Consider the following 17,441-nt stretch of genomic DNA (forward strand, 5'->3'; position numbering starts at 1 on the left):
AGAGAGTGGGTTTTCAAGCCATGACAGTGAGGTTTATTTGTGAAATATTTTGACATTCCTAACTCGACTCTTTGGCATTATGTTATACTTTGTTTGGGGTAATTCTCCGTTCCAGTTTGTTTGCCCCGGTCATGTGCATGCAGCTCAGGAATGACCTACATATTACATTGCTCCTAGCTTCAGATTTCATGGCAGCACTTTTTTAAAGGCCCAGTCTACTGCATGCCCACTGTCTAAAATGGGACCTTGCCTACTAAGTTTGATTCTTAAAATCCAAATTCTCGAAACTGTTGCACCAACAATAACAAAGTTTGTAAACTAAATCTGTTTATACATCTTTACTTTTTGAGTTGGAAATCTACTTTTGCATCTTACATTTTCAAGTATTTTGCTTAGAAGTAGCCCATACATTGCCATTGGTCAAGACTCACTTGACCAGTGTAATTTGAGCTTCAGGTGACATGTCATGGCTCATTAGCTTTATTTTTGCAAGTGAATGGAAAAAGTGGAAGTATGGAAACACACCTGTCAGACATCTATTGAAATTCAACAATGTTAATCTTTTTCCTCTTAAGGACCATTATTACATCCTTTGTTTCTTCCGGTCTGCCATCGTTGTCATGAAGAGGCTCTGCCCACAACATCCTGACTGTAGTTAACCATTATTAGGCACTATGATGTACATATGCAGATACAGCTGTTCTTGTGACAGTAGAACAGTTTGGTGGACAGTGTGTAGGAAACGTAGAAAGAGTCTGGAATAAATCTCCTTGGAAAAAAAATGGATTCTACGCGTAGATTTGGGAAATACAGAGTGGAGCGGGAAGTGCTGGATGAGCAGAGACTGGAAGAGGTAACGCAGAGAAAAGCGTACTCTGAAACTCACCCTTCTCTAACTGAACGTCTTAAAGACTCCTTCAGGTAAGGGGAATTTTATCGTTTGATCTTGTAACTTTGATGCTTACAGTAGGTGTATTTAGATTTCTGGTTTGATTTTCTTCAGTGAATGTATGCTCAAAACATCAGCCTATAAAAAGACTCACTTTTGTCTCTGTGTGTCCTTTAAATCCCTTCCAGATGCACAGTACCCAGACTGAAACATAGTGTGCTGAGCAGCTTGCCTGTGTTGTACTGGCTGCCCAAGTACTCAGTCTGGGACTATGGCATGCCTGATCTCATCTCCGGCATCAGTGTTGGCATAATGCACCTGCCACAGGGTAAGAAAACAGTCTGTCAGTGAATATCAACAAAATTGCAGAAAAACTCAGTGAAATTCCCACAGTCAATATATTTTGAGTGGATATTATGACTTGAGGGCAAATGACAAAAATGTAAAATATAATGCTGCAAATATTTAGTATCCTTGGAGAATATTTGCTAATAAAACCACAGCAAAAATAGTACAGTGTCATGAAAATATTTGTAAACTGAGAAGTTGAACAAAACGTTTGTTTTCACAGGTATGGCATATGCATTGTTGGCTTCCTTACCTCCTGTATTTGGGCTCTACACATCACTCTATCCAGCATTCATCTACATCTTTTTTGGAACGTCACGTCATATTTCCATCGGTAAGTAAAGAGAGAGACACTGCTTCATGGCCGTTATAACATCCGTAATATCATTTGTTGCTGTTTTGTATTGTGCTCAGGTACGTTCACTGTGCTCAGCATCATGGTGGGTAGTGTGACAGAGAGACTGGCTCCAGACATGGATTTCCTCAAAACAAATGGGACCAACATAACTACAGAGGTGGACATAACAGCTCGGGACTCATACAGGGTGCAGGTGGCTGCTGCTACGACTGTCCTCGGAGGACTTATTCAGGTCTGAACACAACATCCCACAACATGTCTTATTTTTAGGTTAAAGCCAGAACTCATATGTACATTAATGATTGTTTGCATAGGTGGTGCTGGGTTTGGTAAAGTTTGGATTTGTGGGAACGTACTTGTCTGAACCTCTGGTGCGCGCTTACACAACAGCTGCTGCAGCCCATGCTGTGGTGGCACAACTGAAGTACATCTTTGGAGTTTCGCCAACACGGTTCAGTGGTCCCTTGTCACTGGTGTATGTGAGTATGTTCAAGTATGTTGTCATTGTGTTTTTGTTGATACAACCGTACTGAACTGTATGCTCTGTTATAGCGCTGAGAATTACAAACATTTATTAAAGAGTTTGATGTGCATTCTTTACCGTTTTTATTTAATCTTTATTTTAACCAGGACAAAACCCAACATAGTTACACAAGAACACACACCATTCTTTTACAACAATCACCAACTGTATAGCATGACAAAAGAGTTCAAAAGGTGAAAATGTTATTTTGTACTTAATTGTGACTAATACCATTAGGTGTGTGCAGCCAAGCAAGTATGTTTTTATTTGTCCACCTCCTGCTTCACTTCTCTCCATTTTCAGACTCTGAAGGATGTTTGCTCCTTGCTGCCACACACTCATCTTCCCACACTGGTGGTCAGCGCTGTGTCCATGGTGTTCCTAATTGCAGCCAAGGAGCTCAACTCTTTTCTGAGACCAAAACTGCCAGTGCCTATCCCAGTGGAGCTCATCACAGTTAGTTGACATGAGGACACACTCTCTGGCTCTTTTTATGTTATCACCTCTGTGCTGCTGCTGCTGCTGATGTTGCAGCACTAAAAAAAAGCTCAGACACAGTGGAACCGTGCAGCTGAGTCAGCGGTAGCGCCAGGGCCTCTGCTTTTGTGCAGTTCACAGCAAAAAAAGGAGATATATATGGCTAATAATTAGATTCACATCTAGCATATGATTGACCAGGTTTTTTAATGATTGAGGGTTTGTGGCTTCTTTGTGTGTGTTTACGATCTGTATGTTTTCTGTCACGGCTTTAGATTGTGGCAGGGACATTGATCTCATCCTATTCACACTTGAACAGCAACTACACGATTTCAGTTGTTGGAGAAATTCCCAGTGGGTAAGTGTTTGGATTCAAATTATACAGCTGTAATTGTTTGTTGAGTCACATTCCTGGCTTGTTTAGTACTAAAAGCTTACCTTCCTGTCCTCCACCTGTGCACCAGTCTCAGTTCTCCCAGCGTGCCAGATGTGAGTCTGTTTGGAGAAGTTATTGGTGATGCTTTTGCGTTGGCCATTGTTGGATATGCCATATCAATTTCACTAGGCAAAACATTTGCACTGAAACATGGATACAAGGTGGATAGTAACCAGGTAAACCACAACTCTGTAGATACTGTTATCACACAGTCATTATCACATCCTGTATGCCTTTACCTGAGTAGTACCCAGTAGTCTCTCTCTATAATTCTGTGACTTAATGAGACAGGAGATAAAACATAGTTTCAGACAGAGGATAAATACAGTGCTGCAGCACTGGACAGTATGAGAAAACTGATGTGTTTTTAGAGCGCTAAAGCATGTAAACCTGTTCTAGTAGTAAAATAAAGTACAATTACGTAATAATTGTGAATAATAGAGTAAATGTACTTTGTTACATTCCATCACTGCTTTCTCTTTGTATATCTTGTGTCTTCACCCCGCGGCAGGAGCTGGTGGCACTGGGTCTCAGTAATACAGTGGGAGGCTTCTTCCAGTGCTACTCTGTCTGCCCCTCAATGTCTCGAAGTCTCATCCAAGAGACGACTGGAGGAAAAACACAAGTGAGTGAGCAACAGAAGTGACGGCATTACAAAAACAACATGACAAATAAAGACAGTCATCATTACAGTCATTCTAATTTTGTTCTGTATATGTGCGACATGCAGTAGCTGTACTGTAAATATGTAATGAGTGCAACCTAGTTAAGGGTGATTGAGGTGGGGTTAGAAGGAAATTATGTTGAATTATAAATGAGCTGACATAACAGAATGACCTCAACAACCTAACCTAACAAATGTAACCACCTCATGTGGAACCATGTGGAAATTCAAAACCTTGTGGTCCTAGAACATGTACTGCAGTTTCTAACTTAATATGCAGCAACACATTTATAATCATACAAATCTACAAATTAAAAATCCACACAAAAGGTTCCTTTAGTGGTGGGCAGATCGTTGCCATCCCAAATGTTCAGTTCAACTTTCATATTAAAAGAGCAATATCTTAACTCAGTAATTTAGAGTAAATGTATATTGAATCATTAACAAGGACACAGTAGAAAGCTACTACGTTATCACCAGGATCTAGTCTAGATAATACCCGCTTGCTGGAACTACTCCTTCCACCTGTCATAGTCATTTGCAAGCTACGGCTCTATGACTGCGTCAGGGGACAGTGAGTGGACGTTTATGATGGCTGGCCGCAAAAGCAGTCATGGATGTCATTGGATTGGAAAGGAAATCAGTGGTACCACACATCACAAGGTTCCTTTCCTAAAAAGAAACCTCAGCTTTTTTTTTTTTAAGCATTATTTATGTAGAAGAAAGCATCAGAAATTAAAGACATTTTCCTCAAGAGATTAACCTTAAAATCATCATATAATGACGAATACAACATGAAATGGACTCTTTAGTCTCACATATATCACTTAACAAAGTCTTTTATTTTCAGGGAGACCAGTAAACCTACCTGTTTCTATAGCTAATGATAATGTACATGAATGTAACTGTGCATTTATTATTATAACAATAATAACAATAAACCAATCAATTGATTATTGGAAACTTAATAGTTTTTAGAGTACCACTGAATGTTGGAAAAATATGCTGACAAATATATATGCTTTTCTCCAAATAGGGATGCAATTGTATGAAATTTTCTTTTTTTGTGGTTGAACAAATGCTTTATTATAATCTCACAAAATATTATGTCCTGACAGACACAAGGCTTGATTATTAATTGTAATATAGTGGAATTCAACACCATAGATAAGCAAATGTACACCTTACGATAATTGTCAGTTTTCAAACCACTGTTTGCGTTGAAAATGGTTTATCGCTGCAACCCTATCTCCAACAAAGGACTTCATCCATCTCTGCTAAACAACTAATATGTTAACTTGCCTGTGGAATACAAATCGTTCAAGAACATTAGAAACAAGCTTTGTGTTGTTCTTGTAGATGGCAGGTGTGGCCTCAGCTCTGGTTGTGTTGGTGACTATATTGAAGCTTGGACCTTTGTTCCAGGAGCTGCCAAAGGTGCTGTTGCTCTACAATTTTTCTTCACCATAAAGTGATTTAGTGCTTGACATATTTTGTGTAATGTAGTAGATTTTTTTATTTAACTTATTTCCACTTATGTCCTTGTTTTAGGCTATCCTTGCAGCGATTGTCTTTGTAAATCTGAAGGGCATGTTCAAGCAGTACTCTGATGTTGTTACACTGTGGAAAAGAAGCAAGATTGATCTGGTGAGAGGTCGATTATTGCTGTGGTGTTGAGTCTGGAAGAGTGTCATTATTCCATCTCCTTTTCATTGTCACACAAAACAATGAGTCATGTCATGCTGACTCCCCCCAGGTGGTGTGGTTGGTCACTTGGGTGTCAACACTGCTGTTCAATCTGGATCTGGGTCTGGCAGCATCGATCATCTTCGCTCTGCTCACTGTTATCTTCAGAACTCAGATGTAAGACTCCTCATCATACTGTAGGATATTGCATACTCGAATAACTGAATATGTACTGATTTAGACAAAATACTGAACACAAACATATTGCTCATATAATTTTGTGTTTTCTTTTCAATTCCATTTAGGCCAACATACTCTGTCCTGGGAAATGTTCCAGGTACAGAACTGTATGTGGATATGGAGACGCACAGAGAGGTAAAACAGAAAGATGGAAAGCCATAAATAAAAGCTTTTCTACCTTCGCTGCAAAATAAGTTGATCTTTTGCTATTTGGCAGGCAAGGGAGATTCCAGGTGTTACTATATTTCGCTCTTCTGCCACGGTGTATTTCGCCAATGCTGAGCTCTACCTTGAAGCTCTGAAAGAAAAGGTTTGTCGTCTTTCCGAATGATACTATCTATTCAAGGACTGCATCTCATAATTATAAATTTAGTATCGAGTCATCTGATTATTGTCCGTTGTCAATTCTATTCTATGTATAATATTATTGTTATTTTGTTATTATTGTTATTTTTTAAAAATATATTTCATAGTGTATATTTTTCTACTTTTTTGTGTTTTTTTTCCCTCCTCTCATTGCCTTACTTCACCTTTCTTGTCACAAGCTGACTCTGAGAGACACGCACAAGAATTCCTATGTACCTGTACGGCCTTGTACCTGTGCAAATAGCAATAAAAATCTAATCTAATCAAAAAATGGCCATTATAAATTCCAAATGTGCAATAATACTAAAATAATACTATTTTGTGATTAAAAAAACACATTTATATAATACAGCGAAATAACATCAGAGGGTAAAATCCATGATCAGATGATAGAGGTGGATAAAAATAGCATCAGTGTTGACATTTTGGGGTGCCAACACTTAAGTGAATGATATGATGGGGACTCTGGCTGAATGCAGCTCTTCTTAGTGGGACTGTGCAATTCCCCCTAGCTGCTACCTCTAATAGCCCTGTTAGCAGTAGATTTGGAGTGGATGAAACCAGTCAGAGGAGGAGGAGCTAAGCATTGCATAATCTTAAAAACTAGACAGATATTTTTGTATTTGATGAATTCCATTTGGTATAGTTTTGTGAGATGCAAATGACGTCTTATTTTTCTTCTTTATGTGTTTTCAGAGTGGGCTTGATATCAGTAAAATGATCATCTATAAGAGGAGGCAGGAGGCCAAACAGAGACGGAGAGAGAGGAGGGCTGAGAGGCGAGCAAAAAGGCAAGCCAAGAGAGAGGTAATGTGCTGCCAGTGTATTACATAAGCTCAGACACATGGATTATTTTAAGGACTACAATGTTTTGTGTGTTTGGCCCATTGGTTATCTTTCCTTCTATGTGGTAAAAAACACAACACCAAAATCGTGTGAGTTACAGTAATCAGATGGCTGAAGTCACACAGGACAAGTCAACATACTCTAGAACTTAACAGAAGTTTGAATCTTTCTCTCACCACACTGCAGAGACGGGCACAGAGGGCATCTAAACGGCAGTCTGGAGTGCCTGTGCTCTCTGTGGAGGAAGACGCCGGCCACTGGGCTGACACATGCATGGACGGGGACATTACAGACATTGAGGAGCAGGGCTGGACTGAGAGGGAGAACGGGACAGTGTTTGTCATCCCAACCACTCCGCGAACACCAGATGACCCTTGTAGGTGGGAGTACCTGAAAGGAGGAGATCCAGATAGCACCAGTTTAGGGTGGATGTCTGAGCTGCAAGACGGGGACACCACCACTCTGGGGTCCAGTAGTGAGGACACGCTGAGTCGCGACCTGGAGCGGGTCTCTCTCGGGTCACTGGGGAAGTGGACCTGGGACATTCACTCCATCATCATTGACCTCTCCACAGCTAACTTCATTGACACTGTGGCTATCAAGACTGTGAAAAATGTGGGTACTAAAGGGAGGAATAAGAAAGACCACTGAATATCTGTTTTTTTAGTTCATACACATTTCCTTGTTTTGAAAGCTTTAAGGAGGAGCCTTTTACTTTCAGATCACTCACTTTTTACAGAGAGAGTTTAGCAAATACGCTTTTACAATATATATATCTTTTTATTTAGTCCTCTATGACAGACTGAACATCTTTCGATTGTGGACAAAACAAAACATGTTAAAACATAATCTTTGGCTTTGGGAAACAGCAATGACATTTTCTACCATTTTATGAAATTTTATCTATGACTGGAGAAAATAATCAACAGATTTATAGTTAGTGTTAATGCCACTGAAATTAGACTTTATTGATTTTCAGTTACATTAAAACACTAACATAATAGGTAGTTCTGTTTTCCTACAGTTAAAGGTGTAATACGTAAAAAAAAAAGTTCAAATCAATCAAAAATGAACTAAAATAATCAACAGAATGTGATTTGCTTGATAGGGGATAGTAGCACCTAAAAGGGAAGATATATGAAAATAGATTTTTTAAAGGTTGGAGCTCTGTTAACTTTTGTTGAGTAGAAATATTCTGTATTCATTATATTGACAGATTTTCCAGGACTTCAGTGAGATTGATGTGGATATCTACCTGGCTGGCTGCCAAGGTAAGTGAATACCTTCTCACCTCCTCCTCCTCCTCGGGGCTGTAGCCTACTACATGAACAGACTTCATCATGGTTTCCGTTATCTCTTCAGCCTCTGTGGTGGAACAACTAGAGCGCGGTGACTTCTTCTCTGAGTCGATAACAAAGAGGAGTCTCTTTGCCTCCGTTCACGATGCTGTACTCTACTGTCTGAACCATCGCGGAGCCACATCGATCCCCAGATACGAACCTTCAGTGGTGAGTATACGCAACTGATGTTCAGGTGAAAGTTGACAGAGTAAACATTGTTAGCTGCAGTTATGCTGTTAGCAGTTACCAGCATTGAACAATCCAACCAAAGTGTGAAGACATAGAAATACTCACTAAAAACACTTAATCGTGTCATTTTAACTAAGTGACTGATTGATTTCAGGATACTTACAGCAGCACGAAACTTTAAGGACTTCAACCAAAGAGGGAATTCAGCACTGAGGATGAAAAAAAACATCTCAACGTCTACTGGGTAAAATGTCAGAGGCTGCGAGCTGAGCATAAAACAAATAATACATGTGAATTACTGATTAAATATTTGAATGTGTCCCTTTCATGTTGTTGTATTGATATTTATACATGTTTTCGAGAAAAGAAGAATAACACTGAGGACGCATACGTTTAATTTGATTTTATTAAGTGTGGGAGTGATACAGTGCATTTTAAGGAAAAATATAAATAAATAAATAAATAACTAAAACATCCAAACAATACATTTCAATAAAAATCTGGCATAAAATAATTATTAAATCCAGGAACAAAGACAAGGCAACATGCATCACACTGAGGGTGTGTGAGCCTTTTTTGGTCATGGCAGCAATAACAAGGTAGGACATTGAAATGTTTACAGGAGCCATTTCAATTTTCAAGTGCAATTTTTTTTTGCCCATAGCAACAGCAAAACCTGTGAAGCTAAAGCATGCAAAGGGATTTTTACTGAGTTTCTTGTGCAACATTCCTAAAATGGGAAATTACAGCAGATTAAAAAATAACAGGATAACAATATCCGAGCAATATTTAACAAAAGCATCTCTTTACAGTTGCATAAACCCACTGTGACCTCGTTCCCTGAATAAATCTTGTCTCTACATACTGGCCACAGAGGACGTTGCCAAAGAAGTTGTGCACAGGTCTGAGGAAGGCTAGGTAGATTTTTCTTTTTTTATGAATTTGGTTTTATGAGCTACAAGTCTTGATGGATATCAGAACTCTGTGTGTCTGGGTTCACAATAACACCTTCATCATCCTCTTCCTCTGGCTGCTGTGAAACCAGCTGCTGGTAGCGAGCCTGCCGCTGGTAATCTGGATCAATGTTGATCCATTTATTTGCGACCCACTTAGTGCCGTGGGTGACCATGCAGCCCCCATGCAGAGCGTATTCATCCTGCTCGCCGACCCAACCTATTGAGGAAAAACAAAACAAAATCAGAATATTTCTTTCTTTAAAGGGCTCACACTACTGATGTGGCTATTAAACACACTGCTTCAACTAGAAAATGAATTGCTTGAGCAGTTTTATTTTCCCAACTAACATCCAAGTTTATTTGCAAAACTATTAGTTTAATTTATAAACTGAGTCAATCTTAAATGCACTTTTTCAATCACTGTATTTGTTGTCTTTCTAGAGTACCTTAAATCTTTACTGCACAAATTTGGGCTTGAATCTCAACCATTCTATTGCATTTTATACTTTTACCTTGAATCTGTGCCTAAACTGTGCTCCAAAAACATTATTATAACATGTTAAATGATGTCATATGCCAAGATGAATTGAACTGAAATAAAAACTGACAACTGCTATTTCTGACTGGTTTTTTAGCCATGCTAGCAGGGTGGCTCTAGGGCTGGTAACGTTGGCCCACCACTTTGATCCAGACTGAAATATTTCTGCAACTATTGGATGGATTCAGATGAAAATTCGAAAACACAATTATTCTCCCCAGAGGATGTATTTTAATAACCTTGGTGATCACCTGACTTTTCATTTAACGCCATCATTAAGTCTAAACATGTCTGAACATCTTCTAGATTGATTGTCACAAAATCTTATGCTGACATCCATGGGTGTTGGTGCAGTATGTCCTAATCACTTTATTGATCTTCTGACATTTAGTCAAGTGATACCATGAATTTGTCCAATACTTTGGTTTATAACCAAATCATTCTTAGTATTGATATTCCCATCAGCCTCAGCTGTATTTTGTGTTTTGTGTGTGCATGCTAACATTTTAAATTAAAGTGGAGAAAAAACTGTACCTGTAGCTTTGTTTTTATGAGCATGTTAGCATGCTGCTGCTAAATTTTAGCTTAAATGTTATCGGACTGAACGGATCAATTTCTGATATTAAAACGAGTCATTTTGAGGGGGCTAATGTTCAACATGTGACGTAATTACATGGTTTTGGCCATGCTATTCCTGAGGACGCATGCTCTACCAACTGAGCTACTGGAGTGCTCCCACTGCTTTGTTTATATAATGCTGATCCTTGTCAATGAAGTTATGTGAAGGTTGGAAACAGAAGTAAGAGGACATTGAATACCTAAATCTCAACGATTTGCCTGAAAAATAGATTATCTATTAATCATTATCTAAAATCGCCACATTGCCCACCCCTATTTTTGAAATAAAAATTCTAAATATGAATCCTACCTCTTCCATCAGACAGGTAGTTGTACCAGAAAACAGCTGTCCCTTTGGTCGGCTTCACCCTCAGGTTACTCTTGTTACAATTCCTTCTGGTGTCCAAAAGATCGACATTATTCTGTATGAGAGACTAAAAAGAAACTACAATCAAACTCAGTGTTTCTGCTTGACGTCAGGCCCATGCACTAACTGACAAAAAAGTGAGTTAACACAGATGTGAAAGACATGCACAGTATGTACACAGTACTTTTGCACAGCTCTCCGTACACATTTCCAGACCCACACACAATTACGCACCACTTCATCATAGGTCCTGTTGTCTGCCACAGGGAATGCGGTCTCCCCACCCCCCTCAACAGAGTTCAGGTAGAAGAGAACTGTGATGTACCTAGGTGTGCAACACAGATTTAAATTGACACACACATGTATGGTGCAAACAAACACACACACATACAAACACTAAAGTGGCAAGCACACCTTTTGTTCCATGTCACACAAACTAACATGCCAGCTGTCACAATGGAGTGTCAATGCACAGTTTAGTAATCATACCAGACGGATGAACTCAGATCTGAACGTTCACAAACATTTTTATCACGTTAATGCCGCTTCAGTCATGTTGGTGATCTTACCTGCAAGACGTCTCAAAGGGAGTGGAAGTGTTGGCTGCGATGCGTGTGTGTGTGCAGGCTGTTTCAGGATACACAGGGCCGCTGTCGTGGTGGGCGTGGTAGTGTCCTCCCTCCTCATAGCGGACCACCTGGAGCGGCTCACTAAGGTCCACTAATGTGGGCGGGAGCCGAGTCAAGCGAGTCACCCTTTGTTATAGAAACGTAGAGAAAAAAGTTTAAAAGTGTGGAAAAAAAACATTTCTAAACCTTTTTATTCTTACGGTAAAATCATCGTTTCGTTATATCACAGTTGTTATTGCACTACGGCAATAACAGAACTTGGTTTGACCTGCTTACCTCGCCTTGATGTCTTGGAGGACCTGGTGTGCTCCTTTGCCCTGATACAGCCAGGTGTGTCTGCTATTCCTCACCAGCTGACTCCTCTTCACCCCTCGCTGCATCAGGAAGCGCTGAAAGGCATCGTTGCTCAGGACCCTGAACTCCTCCAGACTCAGCAAACCTGTCAAAATATGAGAAATTACATATTCTGATGCTGTGCGTTCTGACACTTTTCATACTCCTATTATTATAGTAACCATATGCAGTATATTAAAGACAGAGCCCAGTTTTTATCCTCAGTAACATAGATTAGGAAAATATGGTTTCTTCTACTACCTGATATTAACCTGGTAATGTGTATATATACTTTAGACGTGTGTAAAAATAAGAAAAGAAAAGAAAACCCTGCAGCCCTTTATACACTGATACCTGATCCATTTCCATTACTAGATGTTTAGAATGGGGCTGATATCAGTTCAAGATGGATTTTATATCCTGTAAATATCTATTCACATTCATATTCATGAGTGGTGTCCATATCCTGTATATCACTAATGTACTCTACATTCCAGTTTATACATGGGACTGAAAATGCACCAGCAATAACAGGGGCACATGCAATCTGTGCACATGCCTCCTTGCCACTAGGGGGCTCAGACAAAGGGGAAAAAACATTCACTGAGAGATTAAATAATGTTTAATTTACATTTATAAAAATGAACCTTTATTTTTTATATTTATATCAACTGCCTGTGAACATGATATATAAATAGATGAGCTGATTAAGAATCATAGTAGAGCTCGACTGATCACAGATCAGTATTGGCACTGATATGAAACTTTTGTAGACATAATAATGCAAAAAAAGATGCTGCGTGATTTATAATTATTAGATTAGCAGTGATGTTTATGGTTTCAGTGCAGTGATGTCATTTTGGACAAGAAATGTATTGTTTAACTGTAAAATATCCTGCCTCAATTTCATATCATTGTCACAAGGGTTTGATAACAAAATTTGAGGGGTCATCCTAAAAAAAATATGTATATCGGCCAATATGTCATTTCACAGAATTTTTTTACTACCTAATATTGGTATTGACATCAGTTGGGCTCTGATTATCTAGGAAAAAAAGAAGAATTGCTCCAGCTCAATATTTTCGCCTAAAAACCCATCTCCTTCTTTGCCTTTTAAAACTGGTTTAGAGGAGGCACGTTTCATGATGTATATCAACAACAACAAAAAAAAAACTTAAAAGTTTGGCAATACAATTTATGCACAAATACATACATGAGCTACAAATATGTCACACAAATAATTAATATTTTCACAACAGTAAACAGCTACGCAGAGACATCTAAAACGATGAATGAAGTTGATTTCTTACCATTACCGTCCTTGTCAGCTTTGAGCCCGTCATAGATTTCTCGCAGATTCTCCGGTGTGAGCCAGATGCCGTCCCTCACGCGAGAATGAGTCAGTATCTGTCAGAAGAACGACGGTAACAACAGGATGAGTTAACCAACTCTGAACCAAATGACTACTACATGTCACGCACGACAGTACGTGCTCACAGTCCACACACTGACATACACCTCATGGAGCTGCAACTGTCCATCCTGGTTGATATCGAGGAGGTTGAAGATCTCCTCTGGGCTGAGGTTGAGCTCCTTGGCCAGCTCCTCCTGGCCATCCTGCACCATCAGCTGGCTCTCCATCAGACCCTTTAGCTGGGCAAGCTGCATCACAACCCGGCACTCGTCATCCGACAAAAAGTCAGGGATCTCTGCAGAAACAGGGAGGAAAATCTCTTGGGTCATCGACTTTTCTATTCTGCATGCTTCTCATTTTCTGATTTGCTACCCAGTCATACTGTGCTGTAACGAAAATGGCTCTAGTTTTTCTGTAGCTGATCCACAGACAATTCAGCAAGTGTTTTAATATTCGACTTATCAATTTGAACCATATCAAAACTCTTAGTATATTGAAGATCCTGGATTGCTACCATTGTTTGAAAAATACAGAAAATTAACAGCAGTTAATCAAAAGTTAAAATACTAGTTAGTTGCAGCCCTAATGTAAACAATCATTTAATCAGTTGCCAGTTTTGCAGCGATACTGATGCGAAGCTGAACCATTAATACCAACAATGAACCATCTAAACGTGCATTTAATGTAAAAAACAAAACAAAACCCAATACTGTGTGTGTTGTTCCATTACTACTTGTGTTTTTCAGTCAGCTATAATCCCTTAATTAGGTCTGGTGTGTGTAGTTGAGGGAGTAGTTGCCTCAGGACTGGATGGCCTACTTCATGTAGCCATCATTGATCTCAGCATACACACATACACCAGCCTGTGAGTTTGTGTTGGGTGGTTGTGATGAGGATGAAAACCAAGAGGAGGGTCAGTGTGTTTGTGTGGCGCTATGTTTACATTTATCAGAAGCACACACCTGTTTGGCCACTAGAGGCTCATGTGGGTGCGCTGCAGATTTGTTTCTGCCCCATGCATGGTGTGTTTTTGCTCTTACCGAACAGCAGAGGTTTCATACTCAGGGTGCGCATTTCATGCACTTTGCCTGGCATCAGTGCCACCCTCTGCACATGTCCCACCTGAAAGGATGAGTGATGTTAGTGCTGCTTAATGTGTGTGAGAGAGTTAGAAAGTGGGAGGGATGCATCATGGCATTACTCACCCTTATCCCCTCGATTCTTGTTAAGGACACATCACGCAGAAACTCAGGCTTTGATGGCGGAGGTCCCGGCTCGGGGCGCTGCTGGTTGCTGCTCGGAGCATCACGACTTCTGTTTGCATCGTCCTGCCCGCTGCTGTAGTGCACGTAAAACAGCAGTGCAATGACATTTATGATGTATACGTGAAAAAACACCATGACTACCACGAAGTAGGAGCGGGAGCATACGCTGCTCTTGTGGCAGGGGAGTCGCTCGCACGGCGGCCGGAGCGGCGGCAAGGTCGCGCTCCCGGACGGAGCGGTGTCTTCGGCGTCTGGGCTTTCCTGGTTGTCTGTCATTTTCCTGAGAATCAAGAGGGAGCTGATACTTCCTCGGCAGCGAAGTCCATCTGATTAATCAAACGGCAGAGTGAACATTAGCTTAGAAGTGGCAGATGTGCAGACTTGACAGATGTCCGGTTTTAATTAAAAGAAGAAAACCAGGCCAGCCTCTCTTCTGCAGAACTGAAGTCGTTGAAAAACCCACGGTCGGTTCATGATGAAGCCGTGCTCGGTTTAAGCAGACAAGTGAACCAGCGCTGACACTGTGTCGTAGTGTTTTCAGCCACAGACAGCGGCGCTGCAGCCTCGGACCGTCTTGTTTACACTGCAGCAGTCCCAGTCAGCAGCGGCAGCAGAGCGCACTGCGCATCCCAAACCACGGCGGAGCTCATCCAGCAAACCTGCTCCATAAACCTGACCCAGCATCGACCGAGTGCAACAATCATGCTTTAAAATAAAAGAGTCAGCATGTGTGAGCATAACAAAACATCCCAAGTCTGTTTAAATCCTTCAGTTTACACGCCAATGGTCGAGCTCTCCATCTGATCACAACAGCGTGTGCACCGCGCAATGGTGACCTCTGGTGACCTGAAGAAATAACACAGTCCTGCTCTGGTTGGGCCCTCCGCTTCTCTCTTTATCCCTCATTGTGTAATGTTTGTTGGATAAAGGCAAATAAGGAACACTTGCTATACTTTTCTATCTTTTTACTCCCTTTACTGCTCTCAGTCTATTCATCTCATGTGATGTATTTTTTCTTACCTTCCTTTACTGCTTTTATTTGTTTATTTTCAATCTAACTATTATCCTTTACACCTTTTACTGCTCTTAATCTTATCTGTTCTTAACTCCTCTGATGTGATGTCATCTTCTGATTTTATTCTTTTATTCATCTCTATTTTTGCATTACTTTCCCTTTGCCTGTTTTATGGCTTTTATTCCTTTTACTTGTAATGACACAATGTCTTTTTGGGTTTTAACATTTCCTGCCCTTGTTTTAACTTCACCTTTCACCTTCATCTCACAGTTGCTTTGTTGCTGTTAATGTTTATATCTCAATCGATTACACTACCTCAGTTTGCAGATACTGTAGCATTGCAGTTAATAGTTCTGGTGGCTCGACTATCACTTCATTTCTGTGTGTGTTTTTTATCCGTATATTCTGTTCATACTCTTAAATTCTTGTATACATTTTCTTCTTTTTTAAACTCTCTTATTATATGTTTGCATGTGTGTTTTGTGCATGTCATATAAGCTCCTGGATGTCTAAATTTCCCTCAGGATCAATAAAGTATCCATCTATCTATCTTACACTAGGCTGCCTTGTGTTTGGCTTGACTGTAATATTGTCTTTTTGAGTTTCCTGCTTTTGCTTGTTTTGTCAAAGCACTTTGTAAACTCTGTTTTTAAAGGTGCTATATACGTGTATTATTATTATTATGTTATAAATAAATGCATTACTCTTAAAGTCTTACTCTTACTTAAAGACATCTAATATGTACTTGATCAGCTCCATCTCAGCATTCTGGTTGAAATATCCTGCTCTCTATGAGACAGCATTAATTGATGTTTGTTTGTTGAGAAACTTCTTCTAAAATGATTTTATTTTTCCTCAGTTCTTGTGGTTATCTTTATGATTATTTTCTTGTATTACTACCTTTTATATCTGCTTATTGTTGCTTGTTTTGGTTGGCACATTTGTAAAAGAGGGATCCTGTTATTCAGTGACGGTTGACAGAAGAAAGAGTGGCTGAGGTTAAACTACTGAGCTTCACAGGTCTTTGAGGGTGTTCACATCCAGATGTGGTGGACACTATAAGACTTTGTAAACACATTTTTCAGACAACAACATACAGACAAAACTACTAATATGTTTTTTTATAGCCAAAAAGTGCAAGGCTGGCCAAGTCAGTCAACTGACCTCAATCCAACTGAACAGCGAAGCAAAGATGGGTGCAGTATACAGAAGACGTTAATGATATCTGTTGATGTCTATAAGGAGACTTTATTGACTGCAAAGGATTTACAACCAGACATTAAATATAATGACATATGTGGCTCCCCCTAGGCTATTAAGGAGTGAGTTCACACAAATTACTGATAAAATGACTATTTTCTCAATTAACTCTAGTGGTATCTACAGCTGGAATTGCATTTTTGATGCTCACAGCATAAAAAAAGAACCACAATCAGGACCCAATGCAAGAGGTATCTAGATCTGTACAATTTGCATGAATATTTCATACAGTAGAAAACTCAAACTTCAGACAATTCTCGAAGAATCTTGCCTTTTATAGATTTCTAATATATTCTTAATTGTGTATCTATTGCATTAGGCCAATTAGAATGGTTATTATATTTTTGAGCCAAAAATAGGCCACCAGACAGCCTGTTTGTTGCATTTGGGATTTTCCTAGAAATATTAACGACAATTGTGAGACATTCGAACGATGAATGTTTAGAAATAAGCAACTATATTTCGTTTTTAGGCTTCTATAATAGCCAAACTTTTGTGTTTGATGATGCCACGTACCAGACAATCCAGCAGTGACTTCCGGCCGCCATCTTTGTTAGACTTTATTGTGCGTTTGTTTTTGCTGGACATAGGAGGCATAGGAGAACATTTTTGTTCCACATGAAGAACATCGTCCTCATATCACATTGAAATGTCTTGGTAAGTGTTTAAATACAACAATTAGCC

General features: G+C 39.6%; 2 protein-coding genes across 2 annotated transcripts; one reads left to right on the forward strand and one right to left on the reverse strand.

The window, feature by feature from the left end:
* The first annotated feature begins 781 nt into the window (after positions 1-781).
* On the forward strand, positions 782-8,359 carry slc26a6l1 (solute carrier family 26 member 6, like 1). The gene is made up of 18 exons (XM_073467678.1): positions 782-921; positions 1,078-1,217; positions 1,461-1,571; positions 1,652-1,827; positions 1,910-2,074; positions 2,422-2,574; positions 2,871-2,953; positions 3,060-3,207; positions 3,543-3,656; positions 5,055-5,132; positions 5,247-5,342; positions 5,452-5,558; positions 5,687-5,756; positions 5,839-5,931; positions 6,684-6,794; positions 7,020-7,448; positions 8,050-8,104; positions 8,196-8,359. The coding sequence occupies exons 1-18, from the start codon at positions 782-784 to the stop codon at positions 8,357-8,359; spliced, it is 2,433 nt and encodes an 810-aa protein (XP_073323779.1).
* A 511-nt stretch (positions 8,360-8,870) lies between these two features.
* On the reverse strand, positions 8,871-14,909 carry p4htmb (prolyl 4-hydroxylase, transmembrane b). The gene is made up of 9 exons (XM_073468870.1): positions 14,423-14,909; positions 14,258-14,339; positions 13,322-13,512; positions 13,114-13,210; positions 11,747-11,909; positions 11,411-11,596; positions 11,076-11,166; positions 10,785-10,908; positions 8,871-9,535 (listed from the first exon to the last, which is right to left on the reverse strand). The coding sequence occupies exons 1-9, from the start codon at positions 14,756-14,758 to the stop codon at positions 9,318-9,320; spliced, it is 1,488 nt and encodes a 495-aa protein (XP_073324971.1). The 5' UTR covers positions 14,759-14,909; the 3' UTR covers positions 8,871-9,317.
* Positions 14,910-17,441: the final 2,532 nt, after the last annotated feature.

This window comes from Pagrus major, chromosome 6, assembly GCF_040436345.1.
Source record: "Pagrus major chromosome 6, Pma_NU_1.0".
NCBI lineage: Eukaryota > Metazoa > Chordata > Actinopteri > Spariformes > Sparidae > Pagrus > Pagrus major.

Coding starts and splice junctions, on each gene's coding strand:
- slc26a6l1 (XM_073467678.1), top strand. CDS start 782: ATGGATTCTACGCGTAGATTTGGGAAATACAGAGTGGAGCGGGAAGTG. Junction 1,218..1,460: donor CATAATGCACCTGCCACAGG/GTAAGAAAACAG, acceptor TTGTTTTCACAG/GTATGGCATATGCATTGTTG. Junction 6,795..7,019: donor AAAGGCAAGCCAAGAGAGAG/GTAATGTGCTGC, acceptor ACCACACTGCAG/AGACGGGCACAGAGGGCATC.
- p4htmb (XM_073468870.1), bottom strand. CDS start 14,758: ATGACAGACAACCAGGAAAGCCCAGACGCCGAAGACACCGCTCCGTCC. Junction 13,513..14,257: donor TATGAAACCTCTGCTGTTCG/GTAAGAGCAAAA, acceptor CTGTTTCTGCAG/AGATCCCTGACTTTTTGTCG. Junction 13,211..13,321: donor GACAGTTGCAGCTCCATGAG/GTGTATGTCAGT, acceptor TTCTTCTGACAG/ATACTGACTCATTCTCGCGT.